At 49.7% G+C, this 19,320-nt stretch overlaps 1 protein-coding gene across 1 annotated transcript; it reads left to right on the top strand.

The window, feature by feature from the left end:
• Positions 1–202: 202 nt before the first annotated feature.
• Positions 203–2,285, top strand: LOC138657957 (uncharacterized). The gene is made up of 2 exons (XM_069745545.1): positions 203–884; positions 1,361–2,285. Exons 1-2 carry the CDS (start codon positions 441–443, stop codon positions 2,159–2,161), a joined length of 1,245 nt encoding a protein of 414 aa, XP_069601646.1. The 5' UTR covers positions 203–440; the 3' UTR covers positions 2,162–2,285.
• Positions 2,286–19,320: the final 17,035 nt, after the last annotated feature.

Raw genomic sequence — 19,320 nt, 5'->3', positions numbered from 1 at the left:
GGTACAATACTGTGCGCTCATTCGACAAAGGACTATTGTTCCCAGCGGATAAAACCGGAGCTCTCGAGCGCGCTATTCATTTCTCTCTGTAGCACGTGCTGTAAACAGAACTCCTAAATTCGCTGGATTTCCTGGACTTTTCTTCTACTACTAGACTTTTTCCGCAAAAGGTATGTATAACGCTTCAGCGTAGCATATGTTGCGCTTCAACGTGGATAAACGCTGTAGCGTGGTCGATTGTTCCTTTATGGAGAGTAGGGTAGGCCTGAGAACCTCAGGTACACAGCTGTAGCGTGGCCCAATTAATTCTTTTACAGATCGAGATGGTTGACTGCTCCATTTAATACCAGTAGTAAAATATATAGTTATTAGATCAATGGTCAGAACATTGTTTTGTAAGCACGTGTATTTATTGTACGTTTGATTTCTTTTTAGGAACTATGCTCACTTCCGATGAGAGTTCTGTTGTTGCTGCTGCCCTGGTGTTTCAGGCAGCACGTCTCCAAGAGGAGAGACGTCCTAAACGAAAACGTCGCATGTGGACCCGGAGCTGGCTGCAGAAAAGATCCTCATTGTCACACATGGGTCTCATAAGAGAGTTACGTGACAATAACCCTCATGATTTCAGAAACTACCTTCGGATGTCGGAGGAATCCTTCAAAATAATACTGTCTGCTGTTATGCCACTCATACAAAGGTGTGATACGCCGATGCGTGCAGCCGTGCCCGTGGATGAAAGGTTGGCGGTGACACTGCGGTTCCTGGCAACAGGAAGGTCTCTTCAGGATTTGCAGTTTTCCGCTGCTGTTTCCAGACCTTTCCTGAGCGTTGTGATTCCGGAGACATGCGAGGCCATTGTGCGCAGCTTAAGGCATTATATGGAGGTACTACTATATTTTATTGGCTGCTGTGTTATGTCGATATATTATACTAGCTATTTAACCCGTTCTACGCCCTGTTTACGCGCATTTCTATTGGTATATGTTCTACATCCTATCATGTGCTGCTCCCATCCTGCGTCCCCATTCAGACATGTGCTGCTGTGATCCTGCGCCTCCATTCTGACATGTGCTGCTACCATTTTGCGGCTCCATTCTGATATGTGCTGCTCCAACCCTGCGCCACCCTTCTTTTATTTGATGCTCCCAACCTAATTTTATTGATTATATAATTTAGATATATTGTTTAGCACCCCCTCTGAGTCACCGAAGCCATCTGATAAAATGGCTGCCTGCATACTCAGGGTTGTTGACTTTGTTATACCCATACTGCGCCTCATTCACTGTAGGATGTCCACATGAGAGTGTATGTGCATAATATATTTGACCTAATTTGTACATGTTTCCTTCTCATCTTGCAGTTTCCCAAGACGGCGGATGAGTGGAAGAGGATTGCTTCCGATTTTGATGAGCTGTGGCAGTTTCCAAACTGCGGTGGTGCATTAGATGGAAAGCATGTGCGCATCACGCAACCAGCCAACTCTGGATCCTTCTTTTTCAACTACAAAGGATATTTCAGTGTGATCCTCATGGCCCTTGTCAATGCGAACTATGAGTTTGTCGATGTAGATGTTGGCATGAATGGTCGAGTCTCCGACGGTGGTGTTTTTGAACACACTTCATTTGGGGAAAGCTTGAGGAACAATGAACTGCTGTTGCCACTAAATGAAGACACAAAAGCAAACCTAAATTTTGTCTTCATCGCTGATGAAGCTTTCCCTCTTCATCCACATTTGCTGAAGCCATTTGCACAGAGAACACTCACACCGGAGCGCAGAATATTTAATTACCGGTTGTCGAGGGCCCGTCGTGTGGTTGAAAATGCCTTTGGGATTATGGCAAATCGGTTTAGAGTGTTCCACACAGCTATCAACTTGAAGCTGCCGTCTATAGACTTTGTGGTTTTGGCATGCTGTGTGCTCCATAATTTCCTGAGACGTCATGATACGAGCTCCTATTCTCCTCCTTCGTTTATTGATGCAGTGGACGCAAGAACCGGAGATATTGTGCCCGGGGAATGGCGTACACAACCTGATAATTTTACAGCTCTTCAAGCACTTGGATCTGGCAGGCAGGCAGACGATGCAAGGGACTGTCGCGAAAAATACTGTCAGTACTTTAATGGTTCTGGAGCTGTACCCTGGCAGGATCGCGCCGTATAAAAAAAAATTTTTTTTTGCTTTGCTGTCATATAAACCTCTCTAACTTAAAGTAAATGTGATGCCTATTAAATGGTGCTGTTAACCCTTATAGCTTGGTAAACATTAAAGAAAGAATGCGAAGATTTTTGGTTTTTTTGGTAACAATTTCTTGGTTTAAAATTAATTAACAACTAAATATAACATAACCAAAAAAAAAAAAATTATCTCCTTCCACGGCCCAAGAGGTGTCGCAGCGTCACGCCCTGCTGCTCTACTTGAGCCTGGAGGAGCGCTGCTGTCTGCTGCAGGAGCGCTGCTGTCCGCTCCAGGCGCAATTGTCTCGCCAGGAGCTCTCTTACGGTGGGCGGTTCTGTGGATAGAAGAGGTTGGAGAACCAACGTTGAATCCGCTGAAAATACATCTCGACCTCTGTGGCAGGACCAAATTTTGTGTGTTGTAAATTTCTATTTGGTCTGGCACCACAGGGCAATGTTAATTTCTTTATCGCCTCTCATTGGGGGACACAGGAACCATGGGGTGTATGCTGCTGCCACTAGGAGGCTGACACTATGCAAATAAAAAAATTAGCTCCTCCTCTGCAGTGTACACCCCACCGACTGGCATTAAACTCTTCAGTTTAGCTTAGTGTCAGTAGGAGGTGGACACGGGTCTTTCATTAGACCCTTATCTACCTCAATGTGCGTCGTTTCTTTTCAGGTTTTTTTCCAGAGGGATACAGGGTGAGCAGTCACACCTGTAGTCCCACAATACGGACTATGAGTACGGCGTGTACTGCCACCCCGTATCCTCATAGATCCCTCTCCAGGACCAAGATCCTAGCACAGAAGCGTGCTCAGAAGTCCGGTCCTGGCTCCGTCCCCCACCCACTCGCCTACCAGAGCCTGTCGGTTGGAGGAGACGAGGACGTCCATCACAGCTCCGTGACGTCTCATTCCCCTCAGGTTAGTAACGGCGTGGGATGTTTAGGTGAGTATTTCCCCTCCATTCCCCCGGGATCTTTTCTCCAGATGTCCCCGTCTCCCCTCATGGCGTTTATTTGGGATCCCAGGGACAGCCATAAGCTCTTCTTCCTTAGCGGCCGCAGTTCTTTCCCTGCAGCCGCACAGCCCCTTACAGAGTCACAGCCTGGCAGGCTGCTGCGCCGCTTCCCCCTGCGGTCTCACTGCTCGGGGGCCTCAATGCGTCCTGTGTCTGCACGGCGTCCTGTGTCTGCACGGCGTCCTTGGCAGGATGCCGTGCCACTTACTTTCTGCGGCGCTCCGACGCCGCCACTCTCCAGCGGCGCTCCGGCGCCGCTATTCTCAGGCGGCGCTCCGGCACTGCGATTCTCTGGCGACGCTCCGGCGCCGCGATTCTCCGGCGCCGCGATTTTCCGGCGGCGCCGGCCTCTAATTTAGGTCCCGGCTTCTGCCGGGGCCTACCTCTGGCGCCGCGACCCCGCCAGTTCCGTTCGGACAGCCTTGGCAGACTGCCGCTCTTCTCAGACTCTGCGGTGCACTGCTCCGGCGCCGCGGTTCCCTTCTCCGGCGGCGCCGGTCTCTAATTTAGGTCCCGGCTTAGGCCGGGGCCTACTTCCGGTTTCTCGGCTCCTCACTTCCGGTTCTGCGGGCGGGCTTCTTTCCCGCCCGACATACTGCGCCCTGCCCACCGGCGCCTCTGCGTCTGGCTCCACCCCCTTCCTCGTGGGTCCCTCGGCCGGTGTGCACCGCTTCTCACAGCAGCAGCACTCGCATCTTCTGTGGCTCAGCATCGCAGAATCAGCACCTCAGGGAAGTTCTCCGCCGAGGACAAGTGGGACATCTTCCAGGACCGGGTCCGTGAGTAGCTGCACTGCAGACTGACACCCCCCTCTGCCCACTGTCCCCTAACCCACTGGCATCTTCAGTCAGAGGCCTGGTCCTATTTCCATATCTCGACGACATCCTCATCAAGGCTCCGTCCTTCGCTCAGGCCCACGAAAGCCTGTCCATTGTTCTCGACACCTTAGCCCGTTTCGGGTGGCTGGTAAACCGGAAGAAGTCCTGCCTTATTCCTTCTCAGCGCATCATCTTTCTGGGCATGCTTTTCGATACTCGTCAGAGCAGAGTCTTCCTTCCCACAGACAAGAGATCCACTCTCTGTCAAGACATACGCTTGCTCCAGGGTCCTCGTCCTCCCTCCCTCCGTTCGGCCATGAAGGTTCTGGGGAGGATGGTAGCTACATTGGAAGCGATTCCCTTCACCCAATTCCATTCGCGACCCCTTCAGCAAGCCATTCTGTCTCAGTGGGACAGGTCGGTCTTCTCCCTGGATCGACAGATCAAACTCTCCTTTCGGGTCAGGCGGTCTCTCAACTGGTGGCTGACGTCACCTCTCATCTCCCAGGGCAGGTCCTTCCTTCCAGTTCACTGGCAGGTGGTGACAACGGACGCCAGCCTGCTCGGCTGGGGTGCGGTTTTTCGCCACCTGACGGTCCAGGGCCGCTGGTCGCTGCAGGAGTCTTCTCTGCCGATCAACGTCCTCGAAATTCGGGCCATCTTCCTGTCCCTCCGCCACTGGGAAAGGATTCTCAGGGGCCTTCCAGTCCGGATCCAGACGGACAACGCCACGGCTGTGGCATATGTCAACCATCAGGGGGGGACTCGGAGCTCCTTGGCCCTTGCCGAGGTATCCAAGATCCTCCTTTGGGCAGAGGCAACGGTTCCGGTGATATCCGCGGTGCATATCCCCGGCGTGGAAAACTGGGCCGCCGACTTCCTCAGCCGCGAGGGCCTCGCGGCAGGGGAATGGTCCTTACATCCGGAGGTCTTCCATCAGATTTGTCTTCGATGGGGAACTCCGGATGTGGATCTCACGGCGTCCCGAGTCAACAGGAAGGTTCCGCAGTTCGTCTCCAGGTCCCGCGATCCTCTCACAGTGGGCGTCGATGCTCTGGCCATTCCTTGGTCACAGTTCGAGCTGCCCTACCTGTTCCCACCCCTTCCATTACTTCCCAAACTGTTGAAGAAGATCAAAGCGGAAGGGGTGCCGGTCATCCTGATCACCCCGGATTGGCCCAGGAGAGCTTGGTTCGCGGAGCTCGTCAACCTTCTCGCGGACGCTCCCTGGCGCCTTCCAGACAGGCCCGATCTGCTGTTCCAGGGTCCGATCTGCCACCCGAATTCTCGGTCGCTCAGTTTAACGGCGTGGCTGTTGAGACCGCGGTTCTGAGAGCGTCGGGCCTTTCGGACCGGCTGATTCACACCATGATTCAGGCTCGGAAGCCTTCGTCTTCCAGGATCTACTACCGCACCTGGAAGGCCTACTTCCGGTGGTGCGAGTCCAACCGCCTTCCGCCTATGGTTTTTTCCCTGCCTTCTCTTTTGGCCTTCCTTCAGGCAGGACTGGATTCGGGCCTGGCTCTTAGTTCTCTGAAGGGTCAGGTCGCTGCGCTTTCCATCCTCTTTCAGAAGACCTTGGCCTCTCGGCCACAGGTTAAGACCTTCTTTCAGGGGGTAGCCCACGTCGTCCCGCCGTACAGGGCCCCTGTGGAGGCATGGGACCTAAACCTGGTACTGGACGTTCTGAAGGTTTCTCCCTTTGAACCTCTTAGGGAGATTCCTCTATCAGCTTTATCATGGAAGGTAGCCTTTCTTGTGGCCATCACGTCCATTCGCCGCGTTTCCGAGCTGGCGGCCCTGTCTTGCCGTCCTCCGTTTTTGGTCATTCACCAGGACAAGGTGGTCTTCCGGCCCCCACCTTCTTTTCTTCCTAAGGTGGTTTCCACCTTCCACCTCAACGAGGACATCGTTCTACCTTCCTTTTGTCCAGCTCCGACTCATCCTCTGGAGCGATCATTGAACAAGCTGGATCTTGTCAGGGCTGTGAGGATCTATCTGGACAGAACGTCCACTTTCCGGAAGACGGATTCCTTTTTCGTCATTCCTGATGGCACGCGCAGAGGCCAGCCGGCTTCTAAAGCGACTATTGCTCGATGGATCAGAATGGCAATCTTGGAGGCTTACCAGGTCAAGAACAGAGTGCCCCCTCCTGGGATTAAGGCTCACTCTACCCGGGCAGTCGGCGCCTCCTGGGCGGTGCACCACAGGGCTTCCGCCCTACAGCTGTGCAAAGCGGCAACTTGGTCTTCCATCCACACGTTCGCCAAATTTTACAAGGTCCATACCTACGCATCGGCGGACGCCAGCCTAGGCAGAAGGATCCTGCAGGCGGCAGTGGTGAGTCCTCTGACCTGATGGAAGTCTGTTTTTCCCGCCCTTGGGACTGCTTTGGGACGTCCCATGGTTCCTGTGTCCCCCAATGAGAGGCGATAAAGAAAACAGGATTTTTGGTTGCTTACCGTAAAATCTGTTTCTTGAAGCCTCCATTGGGGGACACAGCACCCTCCCAATGTTTTTGTTATATGTTCTCTGACTGTTCTCACGTTTACAGTTCTCAAGTTTGTGGTTATGGTTTTTCAACCTTGTTCTTTCTCCTACTGCTTTCTCACTAACTGAAGAGTTTAATGCCAGTCGGTGGGGTGTACACTGCAGAGGAGGAGCTAATTTTTTTATTTGCATAGTGTCAGCCTCCTAGTGGCAGCAGCATACACCCCATGGTTCCTGTGTCCCCCAATGGAGGCTTCAAGAAACAGATTTTACGGTAAGCAACCAAAAATCCTGTTTTTATTAAATTTTACAGTTTTAGTTGTCTATTGTGACATCCAGCAGAAAACCACTCGTATTATGTTGATACTTACGGAGAAGGGACGCCGGTTCCTCATTGTCAGAACCAGAGGTGCTAATTTCCCATCCCAGCGATCTTGACAGTGCTGCAGCACCGAAAAGGAAATAATAACAGATCTGGTTAACTATGGAACACGCCGTTGGGAAGCGCTCGCTGTTTTGGTCACTTACGTATGTTAGCTTCTGGGGAGAATGGCGTTGACCAGGGGGAGGAAGAGGAGTGTCGGAAGGGAGGTGTTGAGGGTGGTGTAGGGGTGCGAGGCCGTCTGCTGTCTGGTGGAGGCGTGGTAGGCCGCTGTGTCATTACTGCGTCTGTAATGTATTCAAATATTACCGCTACCCTCTTATGTCCCTTATGCAGTTGAAAAACTGTAATCAATGATTGTTAACTTACGTGACGTCCCGGGCTCTGGGCTCCCGCTGGTGGTGGATGCTGTGGTGCTTCTGGCAATGGCAGGTACCTGTTGCCGCCGCTGTCTCTCTACACATAAAGTTAACAAACGCAATCTTTAAATACACATGTAGAGTGCTGCAGATCAAAGCTAACAATATACTGAAACATAAAATTTATATAACACTTCACAGGGGTGCGAGGGTGCATGGTCGCAACAGATGGTGGAGGCGTGTTAGGCCGCTGGGTCATTACTGCGTCTGTAATGTCTTCAAATATTTCAGCTACCCTGTTATGTCCCGTGTGATGTTAAAAAAAATGCAATCAATGATTGTGAACTTACGTGATGTCCTGGACTGTGGGCTGCCACTGGTGTCTGAAGATGTGGTACTGGTGTCAATGGTGGGTCTCACTTGCCGCCGCCGCTGTCTCTCTACACCTAAAGTAAAGAATCACAATGTTTACACACAAATGTTGAGTGCTGCAGATCAAAGCTTACAATATACTGAAACATAAAATAGAGATCACACTTTACAGGGGTGCGATACTCTGACATGTCTGTGGGCTCTGGTGTTCAATGGTCTTCCTGTCTTTGGAAAACGTATCATTTCATCAGTAGGCCACCATCCTCCGATAATATTTTTGGTCAATTGAGAAACTAAAAATTACGGACATCTTAATAATTTCAAGATGGTGGTTGAGATTAGGGAACCCGACAAGTTTTCTCACGGACAACGCATATTCTGCTTGGAAAATAACTAAATTTTTAAAAAACGGGGCATGTGTTTTAATGCATTTGAGGTGAAGTTGGCAACCATGAGCGCAAGCCTCCCTCACAAACCCCCCCCCTCCTGACAGCGTGCATCTCCCAATCCCCCCATACTAGTACTTGCCTCGCCTTGCCTCCGCACGCAACTCAGCAAACATTTGTGGCGTTTTATAGCGGAGGTCAGCCCATTTTTTACGCAGTTGAAGCTGACTGCGGCAGACGCCAAACCTCCTCTCCATCATTCTGGCTATGTGGCCAAGCACTTCCCGCTTGTGGATGTGTGGGTGGGCAGGGCGGCTTTCCTGACCCTCATATTCCAGGGCATCCATCTGACTAATAAAAAAAAGGAGCTCTGGCTGCCCCAGAGGAGCAGAACGCAATCTCGCCGCCATTTTAGATGGAATGACCCTGAACAGCAACGCCCACAGGAGGAGCTTGACTACGCCGTCCTGCCGCCAGATCGGCTTCGCAATAGCGTTGCAGTTTATGGACAGCGTCACATTTGTGACGCATGAGCGGTATGGAATGAACGCACAGAGTAAAAGCCGTTCGAAGGATGGTTATATAACGCCGGAGCGTCACGTAATGTACGCTCGTGGTCTATGACGGCGTGATGACGTTACAGCGTTCCGGCGTGCCTGCGCTAGCTTGTTTTGGATCCCTGACATCCTGATAATGGCTGCCAGTCGCCGTGATCCTCCTATGGGCATCCCAGAGCTCAAGTTCCTTATTGGAACAATGGATAGGATGCAGTATGAAACAACAGGGCTGGTGCTGCACTGCAACCAGCACAAGGACGAAGTTGTCCGTGTGGTGTCTGAGGGCCTCAGGAAGCGGTTTGGGATAACTCGCAGTAAGGCCCAGATTGTGAAAAAATGGGGCGATCTGAAGTCCAAAAGCCCAGAGCGCCTGCAGGAGCGTCGCAAGGAGATTCGCAGAGGTCAGTACGCAGGTACCCAAAATTTGGGCACGCAGAAGGGTTAATTGGGTGATTCATGGGAATGGGGGGTACGCTGCATGGATTTGCATAGGCCTTTGGGCCAGTATGAACGTTGCAGAGCCACAAAGTGTCACAGCTATGTGGCAGTTTGAACGTTGCAGAGCCACAAAGTGTCACAGCTATGTGGCAGTTTGAACGTTGCAGAGCCACTATGTGCCACATCTATGGGACAGTTTGAACATTGCAGAGCCACTATGTGCCACATCTATGGGTCAGTTTGAACGTTGCAGAACCACTATGTGTCACAGCTATGGGGCAGTTTGAACGGTGAAGAGCACTATGTGGCACAGCTTTCTGCTGACCAAACTTTTTTTTTTCCTTCACAGAGGCCAAGAGACAGCGCCGCCGCCACAAGGCTTCCCACACGGCCTCTTCTGTCTCAGTGCCCTCCGGGTCAACAACAGATCCTAGTAGGTTCATACAATAATGTGATGAGGATTTGGTGGCAGGTCCCCTAGATCCCCCCCCCCCCCCACCTGCAGTCACTGTTGACATTTATGTTTAAAAATTGTTATTTTTTTCCCTTCACAGAGGCAAAAACACAGCGTCGCAGCCACGAGGCTTCCCACACGGCCTCTTCTGTCCCAGTGCCCTCCGGGTCAACAACAGATCCTAGTAGGTTCATACAATAATGTGATGAGGATTTGGTGGCAGGTCCCCTCGATCCCCCCCTCCCCCACCTGCAGTCACTGTTGCCATTTATGTTTAAAATTTTTTATTTTTTTCCCTTCACAGAGGCAAAAATACAGCGTCGCAGCCACGAGGCTTCCCACACGGCCTCTTCTGTCCCAGTGCCCTCCGGGTCAACAACAGATCCTAGTAGGTTCATACAATAATGTGATGAGGATTTGGTGGCAGGTCCCCTCGACCCCCCCCCCCCCACCTGCAGTCACTGTTGCCATGTATGTTTAAAAAATTTTATTTTTTTCCCTTCACAGAGGCAAAAATACAGCGTCGCAGCCACGAGGCTTCCCACACGGCCTCTTCTGTCCCAGTGCCCTCCGGGTCAACAACAGATCCTAGTAGGTTCATACAATAATGTGATGAGGATTTGGTGGCAGGTCCCCTCGACCCCCCCCCCCACCTGCAGTCACTGTTGCCATTTATGTTTAAAAATTGTTATTTTTTTCCCTTCACAGAGGCAAAAATACAGCGTCGCAGCCACGAGGCTTCCCTCACGGCCTCTTCTGTCCCAGTGCCCTCCGGGTCAACAACAGATCCTAGTAGGTTCATACAATAATGTGATGAGGATTTGGTGGCAGGTCCCCTCGATCCCCCCCTCCCCCACCTGCAGTCACTGTTGCCATTTATGTTTAAAATTTTTTATTTTTTTCCCTTCACAGAGGCAAAAATACAGCGTCGCAGCCACGAGGCTTCCCACACGGCCTCTTCTGTCCCAGTGCCCTCCGGGTCAACAACAGATCCTAGTAGGTTCATACAATAATGTGATGAGGATTTGGTGGCAGGTCCCCTCGACCCCCCCCCCCCCCCCCACCTGCAGTCACTGTTGCCATTTATGTTTAAAAAATTTTATTTTTTTCCCTTCACAGAGGCAAAAACACAGCGTCGCAGCCACGAGGCTTCCCACCCCGCCTCCGATGTCCGTGCGCCCTCAGGGTCAACGGCTCAACACCCTAGTAGGTTCACACAATAATGTGATGAGGATTTGGTGGCAGGTCCCCTCTTCCCTCTTCTAAAACATTATTTATTTATGAATGCTGACAGCACCTTTTTTTCCATTAAAAGAGGCAAAGAAACAGCGCCGCCACCCCGAGGCATCCCAGTCACCGCAGTACTGTCCCCCTGATGCTCTTCCGGGCTTCTCTCTTTCGGAGAATATGTCCCCAGACGAGGTCTTGCCACGTAAGTTTTCCCTACACGTTAAAGATTGTCACTCACTGCCTCTCTCTATGTAACCCTGTACAGCAAGGGCCGTTTCAGAGCCTTCCGCCGCCTCAGATGTTTCATTCATCCTGTACGCTATTATGGGGATGTGATCACAGCCCACTATCAGGATAATACTGTGGTATTAATGTTAGGTTTTTATGCTTTGTCACCAACAGCAGCCAGCAGTGTGACCATCCTGGATGTAAAAGCCAGGATTGAAAGGCTGTGCGAGACTCTGGCGCACATTCACAAGCAGCAGAATCTGGCAATCGTAGAGTTGCAGAAGATAATGGACATGTGCCACCAGTTGTAGGGGGGACAATACTAAATAGTATTACTGGTTTTAAAAATGTTATGTTGTTAAATTAAAAAAAATTATTTAAACTAATATTCATTTTTTCTTTGTTTTAGTTAAGTTTACATTAGTTTGTTACGTTAATTTGTGCCCTCATACAGTGCTGTGATCGAGACACACCAATCAAAAAGTAGTGTTAGAATTTCTAACAAAAGCTTTTATTTGAAACATTATTTTAAAAAGACAATATAATAAAAAGGAATGTAAAAGAAGTGAGGCAATCACATATTATGATACGACGATTGTTCTGGCTGATAACTTTGGTGCCTGATGGGCGAAGCCATATGTGAAGGTATTGGCGTGTAGGAGTTATTAGGGGGTGGCTGGCCGAACTGGGAAACGTGAGCATTGTGTCGCATCGATGTCTGACACTGTGACCAACCATTGTAATTTGATGGCTCTGTCCGCTGTATTGGCCGGGAAGAGACCAAACAAGTGTTCTTGTCCAAATCGCCATCTGTACCCTTGTTTACTGCTTCCATAATCAGACGCTCTGCTAGTGTTCTTTGGTTCTCGTCCATTTTGGCCAGTTTGTCAACCACATAGTGTCCAAACCCCTGCAACGCAGGGCTAACATTGCTTGTCAACACCTTCTTTGCTAGGCTCAATAGTTCATGCGAGGCGTCTGAGGTGGCTTTCCGTTTTCTTGGACCTTGCCTCGATTGAGTCCTGGCAGGTGCAGCCTCCACTAAATCAGTTGTTGTGCAGTCCTGTGAACAGTCCAGTGTACTGTCCTGCGCACTGTCATCCTGGGGGGGAAAAAAAAAAAGTTATGAACCCGGCAACAAAAAGTTGTACCACCATAACCGCATCCAAACTATATATTCGTAGTAGGTAAAAAAAGGTTATAATATATTTTAAGCTTAGTAATATAACCCTCCCTTTTATTTAATACTTTGAACTACACTGTTCTGACTGCTAGGGGAACCTGATGAATATTTTATAGTCTAAATAGTCTCAACAAGAGTACATCGGCAGCTTGAAGCGATACTATTTTCTATATTGCTTAGATGGTATGGTTTAGAAATATCGCCATTTCATACATATTAAGTTCCCCATATAATACTTTACTGCGACAGGGTTACTTATGTGTACATGTTTTTGTAATAACTTCAAACTGATGTGATAATCAGAAGTATAAAACATAAAATGCAGAGAAAATTTAGGTAATTATAGGACACATTGGTGAACTTTCGTCCAAAGAGCTACTTACTTGTAGCCCTTGTGACTCCTGCTCGGCGTGGTTCTCCGAAACTATTTGTTCCACAGGTGCCAACAAGCGAAGACACGTGGAAGTCCGTGGCACCTCTTGGTCCCTCAGAAAATTAAGATGTTCAAAATACCAAAGTTTTGGCACATAAACATCTTCAGTGGAAGCTCCGGACCTTGTAGTCTGAAGAACCTTGTTCAGCTCCTTCCTCCACACCGTGCGGAGCGCCTGGATTTTCTTTTTAATAACCGCTTCGTTTGCTGCCTCTTCTGGTGCATGACGATTGTAAAGCTCAATGAGCTTTAAGTAACCCTCCCTCCTCTTTTCCCTGTTACAATAGTCTGCAGATTTGATTTTCCAGAGGCAGGGAAAAGACTGGTAAATCTCGATGAAATCCCTGATGAACTCCACACGATTTGACATCTGAAAAATAATTATAAAAAAAAATTACACGGTTGACAAAGAGTCCTTTAAACAATACTTGTGCCAGTGTGCCAAACGCTTAACAACAGCAGCCACACAAAGCGCTCATGCCTACCATCGCTTGTTCCATCTGCCACGCCATAGGCCACCATAACCCAAAACAGTGTACCGCCCGCTTCCCTACAGCAGCCACACAAAGAGCTCATGGTGACCATACATTGTACCATCTGCCACGCTGTAGCTCACCAGACACAACCGGTCATAACCAGTCACAACAGCGTACCATCCGCATCGCTTCAGCGGCGGAACGAAGCGGTCATGCCGACCAAACTGCGTTCCATCTACCACGCTGTAGCCCACCAGTCACGACCAGTCACAAACAGTCACAACAGCGTACCATCCGCATCGCTTGTTCCATCTGCCACGCCATAGGCCACCATAACCCAAAACAGTGTACCGCCCACTTCCCTACAGCAGCCACACAAAGAGCTCATGGTGACCATACATTGTACCATCTGCCACGCTGTAGCTCACCAGACACAACCGGTCATAACCAGTCACAACAGCGTACCATCCGCATCGCTTCAGCGGCGGAACGAAGCGGTCATGCCGACCAAACTGCGTTCCATCTACCACGCTGTAGCCCACCAGTCACAAACAGTCACAAACAGTCACAACAGCGTACCATCTGCCACATTGTAGCCCTCCAGTCACAACAGTGTACCATCCGCTTCGCTTCAGCGGTGGAACGAAGCACTCATGCCGACCATACAGCGTTCCATCCACCACGCCCAAGCGGTTTACATACCTCGAAGCAGCGGTGCAAAGCGTGGTATATTCAGCGCAGTACAAAATTCCGATGTCCAGGTCCACCAAGTGTCCAAGTACGAAGTGAAGAAAGGAAATTTTGAAAGCAGTGAGGTGGCATTGGGAACAATAGCGCTCAGGTGACAAAATTTTCAACCAATTGTGTGCACAGAACCTTTGGCCTATCAGCACACTAGCTAGTAGCACAACACGCCCCTAGTGAACAACGTCACGCACAGATTATGCAAAATTTGCTCTGAATCGTCTTGTGTGACACGACCGTACGACTGTCCCATACGACTTCTACATCGCAAATACGTCATGATTTTATCGCTTCAGCGCCGTGCATCGTGTAGTGTGACCGCAGTCTACGATGTTTGAAACGATAATTAAGCGACGATGCAACGTCACAAATCGTGCCGTCGTAGCGATGAAAATTGCACTGTGTGACGGTACCCTTAGTGAGAGCAATCTTACAATATATATATATATGTGTGTGTTTTAACGAATATTTGAGCCCATGGATCCATTGTATGTCTGTTTTGCAAGCCGGCGAGAAATTCTCGCAGTACGGATGCCATACGGATTACATATGGAGGATGACATGTGCAAAATACGCTGACACACCCTGCCTACGGAGGAGCTACGGATCACTGTTTTGGGAACATTTCTGCGTATTACGTCTGTAAAAAAACAGACCGTATTTTCATACGCCTAGTGTGACGCCGGCCTTAGGGCTCATACTCACTTGGATGAGTCTCACATGTTAATACCCGGCACTGCACCCCGCACAGAGGAGCAGAGCGTGCAGCTGCATGTATTCCTATGTGGCCGCACGCTCCGATCTGAGTGCGGCAGCAGCGCCGGGTGACATCTGCCGGCACTGGATAACATTCTTATTCTTAAGGGTATGTGCACACGGTCAGTAATCGGCAGCGCTGCATCCAAAGCGCTGCCGATTATTGAACACAGGTGAATCTGCAGGTGATCACTGAACCATGCGGATTCAGTGCATCCAATACATTGTACAGGTGAGATTTATCTTGTGGAGACTGCGGTCTGGAGAGACCTGCCGCATGTTCGTCTCCGCGGGTGATCTGCACGCATAGTGGGCATATTTCTTGAAATCTCACCCACTATTCTGTAATAGCTGGACGCTGCACAAGTACACAGCATCCAACCCGCACCGTGTGCACATACCCTAAAAGTAAATCCTTGGAGACATGTTCCGCTTTCTTAGGTCGGAATCACACTAGCGAATAAAACATCGCATAGCACTCGGAGCAGTATTCCTCTATGGGGCAGCTCTAGCACAGTTTTTTTCCTCGGCAGGTTTTAATGTTGCATGCTGCAATTGTCACCGACACTCGGCCGAGTCTCAAGCCTATGGGTGCGAGTGTTGTGTGATATACGCTGACCCCGGCAATGGAGGAGATGGAGAAATTCATTTCTCCGCCTCCTCTGCAGCTGTGCACCGATTCACTCTGTGCAAGAGGCTCGGAGCACAGACCCATGACACTCGGCTCCTGCTGACAGCAGAGCAGGAGCCCAGGGTCATTAGCATATCGCATCCAATGCCATATACTAGTGTGACCCCGGCCTAAAGTAACTCTGACACCACACACACACACACACACACACACACACACACACACACACACACACACACACACACACACACACACACACACACACACACACCCTTCATGACCAGAAGTATTTTTGGTTTTGTTTTTTCGCTCCCCTTCTTCTCAGAGCCATAACCTTTTTATTTTTCCGTCAATTTGGCCATGTGAGGGGTTATTTTTTGCGGGACGAGTTGTACTTTTGAACGACACCAATAGTTTTAACATATTGTGTACTGGAAAATGGGAAAAAAAATCAAAGTGCGATGAAATTGGAAAAAAAGTGCAATCCCACACTTGTTTTTTGTTTGGCTTTTTTGCTAGGTTCACTAAATGCTAAAACTGACCTGCCATTATGATTCTCCAGGTCATTACAAGTTTATAGACACTAAACATGTACATTGTTTTTTATCTAAGTGGTGAAAAAGAATTCCAAACTTTGTTAAAAAAAAAAAAAGAAAAAAATGTGCCGTTTTCCGAAAACCGTAGCGTCTCCATTTTTCATGATCTGGGGTCAGGTGAGGGCTTATTTTTTCATGCCAAGCTGACATTTTTAATGATATCATTTGGTGCAGATATGTTCTATTGATCACCCGTTATTGCATTTTAATGCAATGTCGCGGCGACCAAAAAAAACGTAATTCTAGTCTTTTGACTTTTTTCTTGCTACACTGTTTAGCGATCAGGTTAATCCTTTTTTTTATTGATGGATCCAGCGATTCTGGACGCTGAGATACCAAATATGTGTAGTTTTAATATTTTTTAAATTGTTTTATTTTGAATGGGGCAAAAGGGGGGTGAATTGAACTTTTATATATTTGTTAAGATTTTTTTTAAAAACTTTTTTTTTTTTAGTTTTGGCATGCGTCAATCGTCTCCATGGGAGGCTAGAAGCTGGCATAGCCTGATCGGCTCTGCTACATAGAGGCGATGGTCAGATTGCCCCTATATAGCATAAATTTAAGCAGTTCTTTGTTTGATGGCTTGTGACTATCCATCTTCCTTTTGATTACATTCCAGAGGTTTTCAATAGGGTTCAGGCCTGGAGATTGGGCTGCCCATGACAGGGATTTGATGTGGTGGTCCTTCATCCACACCTTGATTGACCTAGCTGTGTGGCATGGCGCATTGTCCTTATGGAAAAACCAGTCGTCAGAGTTGGGGACCATTGCCTGAGCAGAAGGAATCAACTGTTTTTCTAGGATAACCTTGTATGTAGCTTGATTCATGTGTCCTTCGCAAAAATTAACCTGCTCAATTCTAGCCTTGCTGAAGCATCCCCAGATCATCACCTGGTCGTCTAATGGTTAGGCCGGGTTCACATTGCGTTAAACAGCAGCCCGTTCAACACATACGTACATATGACGCAAGTGCCGACATTCTCCATCGCGCTAGCGCAGATAGAGCATCGGCTAGCTCTATCTGCGCTAGCAGTGACGGACCCGGAAATGCTGCAGCCCGCGTCTCAGGGTCATTCACTCAATGACGGCACATCGCTAGTGCACGCCCATTGTGGGCGTGCACTAGCGATGCGTCCGACATAGGACATAATGGCGGCGTTAACGGACTGCATTACACCGCGTTATGCCGCGGTGTATCTTAGTCCGTCTAATGGACACCATTAACATCATCCGAAGGTGCAGGGTCCTTTGCTGCTGACGCCGCCGCTGTGAAGATGCCTGAGCCAGCGTAACACTGCCCGTGCTGGGAAGTGCTCCTATCTGCAGCTGTGACTTGGCCAGACCCCCTGGATGGAGTCAACCCCGGCCTGCGCTGGCTAGAGGAAGTCAGCCCTCCAGCTCCCTGCCCCGTCCTAGGCAGAGCGCTGCTGACAGGGCCGGCAGAATGCCGCCCGTTAGATGCCAACGCCGAGAGGCCTGGGAATAAGGCCCCCGCCTCCTGGAAGCGCCCGCTCCTCCACGCCAAGCAGGCTCACCTGACCTGGCGCAGACCACCGCTCCTGGTCCCGACACCTGGTGAGTCACATGCGCCGAGGATGAGGAGGCCGACACCTCCCCCTGCTGCAGGCCCCGCCATGCTGCCGGATTCCTCCCGGCTCTGCCGCGGGCCGCTGCTGCACCGCCGCTCACGTTTCCTGCCAGAGGGTCCCTAGAGGGACTCCTGATATGGCGCCGGGCCCAAGGGGTGATGTCGGGGCTCAAGCGCGCCGGAGGCCTGGACCTGCGCGGCCAGCGTCCCTCTGCGGGTACCTGGGCTGGTCTCGTCACCGTTCCGTCCAGAAGGCTGCTTATAGACTGCTGCAGCCATTCAGTGCCCTGTGTGCTGGCCTGTTCGCGCAGTCTCTGCAATAAGGCCTCCACGTCCATCCCTGGGGATTTCAGCCACCGCTGGACCAGCAGGTGAGCGTGGCAGTTGCTGAGGTGAAATTGTCGGTTTCCTATCCAAATTACCCCCTCAGTAAGCTCCCCCTGCTTGCTCCTCCTTTTCAGGCGCTCAAGACCGCTCTTTCCAGCTCCCCAGTACTACAAGCTGATAATTTTGCATGACCATTTGTAGTACAGACCGATGGCAGTGACTTTAGCATTAGTGTCGTGCTCAGTCAGGTCAACGCAGCGGGCCAGGAGCATCCCGTCCTGTGCATGAGCAGGAAGCTATTGCTAAGAGAGGTGGCCTTCACGATGGAAAAGGAGTGCCTGATAATTGTGCGGGCCCTGCAGCATCTGCAACCATACTTGTATGGGCATCCCTTCATCGTGGAGATGGACCACAACCCCCCCTCAGCTGGTTGCACACGGTCTCCAGGACGAAGGGGAGATTGCTGCGTTGGAGCTTGGTACTTCAGCAGTACCACTTCTCCATTTGCCACCAAAGGGGCCGCGACCATGGCAATGCTAACGGGCCATCTCGGCAAGGAGAGATTGTGGGAGTGCGCTTGGGGAACACAGGAACATGATGCCCCCTAGTGCCATTTAAAGCGGGGAGGTGTGAGGGATGAGGGAGAATCTATTTTGGATTATAGTATATCTCTGTCCACTACTGGAATGTGCTTCCACCCTTGTGTCCCCCCAGGCCATAAAAGGCAATGCAGTGTTTTGCTTTAATTAAAGAGCCAGGAAAAAACTTTTTGAAGCTCTTAAGACAAGGGTGCGATCTTTTCTGCAGCAAACTAAACTCTTTTATCTGACTGAAGCACATGGAGACATCGTACAACAAATCACAGCAGGCTCTGAGGTATTGAATCTGGAAAATGACCTATATCTCTGAGCCTAGCCGAGCACATTATCGGAATCGGCATTCCTTTCCCTACATGCCCCTTTTATTTAGCCACCAGCAGAACCCCGCATTATGGAGTTATAAAGCATAGTAAACAGGAATTACATACAGTAGGCATATTTAGTCTCTATGCACAGATAAAATCCAGCGGAACCCAGTGGTGGCGCAGCCAACTCATTCAGAGCTTCGGGTGCAAAGTTATGGGCCATCCATCATCCTGGACAGAAAATCTCATTCTCAGACAAGGGAGGAGGGAGGCAGCCCAGCCCAGAGGTGACAGCAGAGTGTGGGACGTAACAGCTTGGAAGATATAAGGCAATCCCTCATTTTGGACTTAGTTTTTCTAATGGCAGGAGGATACGTTAGCTGACGCAGCCAGGAAAGCTTGTAACTAAGATTTGGACCTGTGATCCATCTGCGCCTCCCTGTGGTCACATGCTGCATAACACGGTATTTGCAACCTATCTATACCCTATCCTTGTATTAGACTTGTAACTGTATACCTGTATATTGTTCTTGTAAATATATACCTGTATATTTCTAGTGCGCCTTTTTGGCTATAAAATATAAAATTAATATTGGGCTACTCTTTTATCTCAATTCATGAATCCCCATGTCCATGCGCTCAATTGTACGCTACCCTGGTTGGTTTCTGTCCCGATATAAGCCTGTTGTTGAACGGGGCTTATTTTAAACAAGCCATATTACCATATTGTTTTAGTGAGGAACTCTGGCAGTGATGGCCAGGAACTTTA

This window comes from Ranitomeya imitator, chromosome 1 (genome assembly GCF_032444005.1).
Source record: "Ranitomeya imitator isolate aRanImi1 chromosome 1, aRanImi1.pri, whole genome shotgun sequence".
Classification (NCBI taxonomy): domain Eukaryota; kingdom Metazoa; phylum Chordata; class Amphibia; order Anura; family Dendrobatidae; genus Ranitomeya; species Ranitomeya imitator.
Note: the sequence above shows the minus strand (reverse complement) of the source record. Positions and strands in the feature narration are given on the sequence as shown.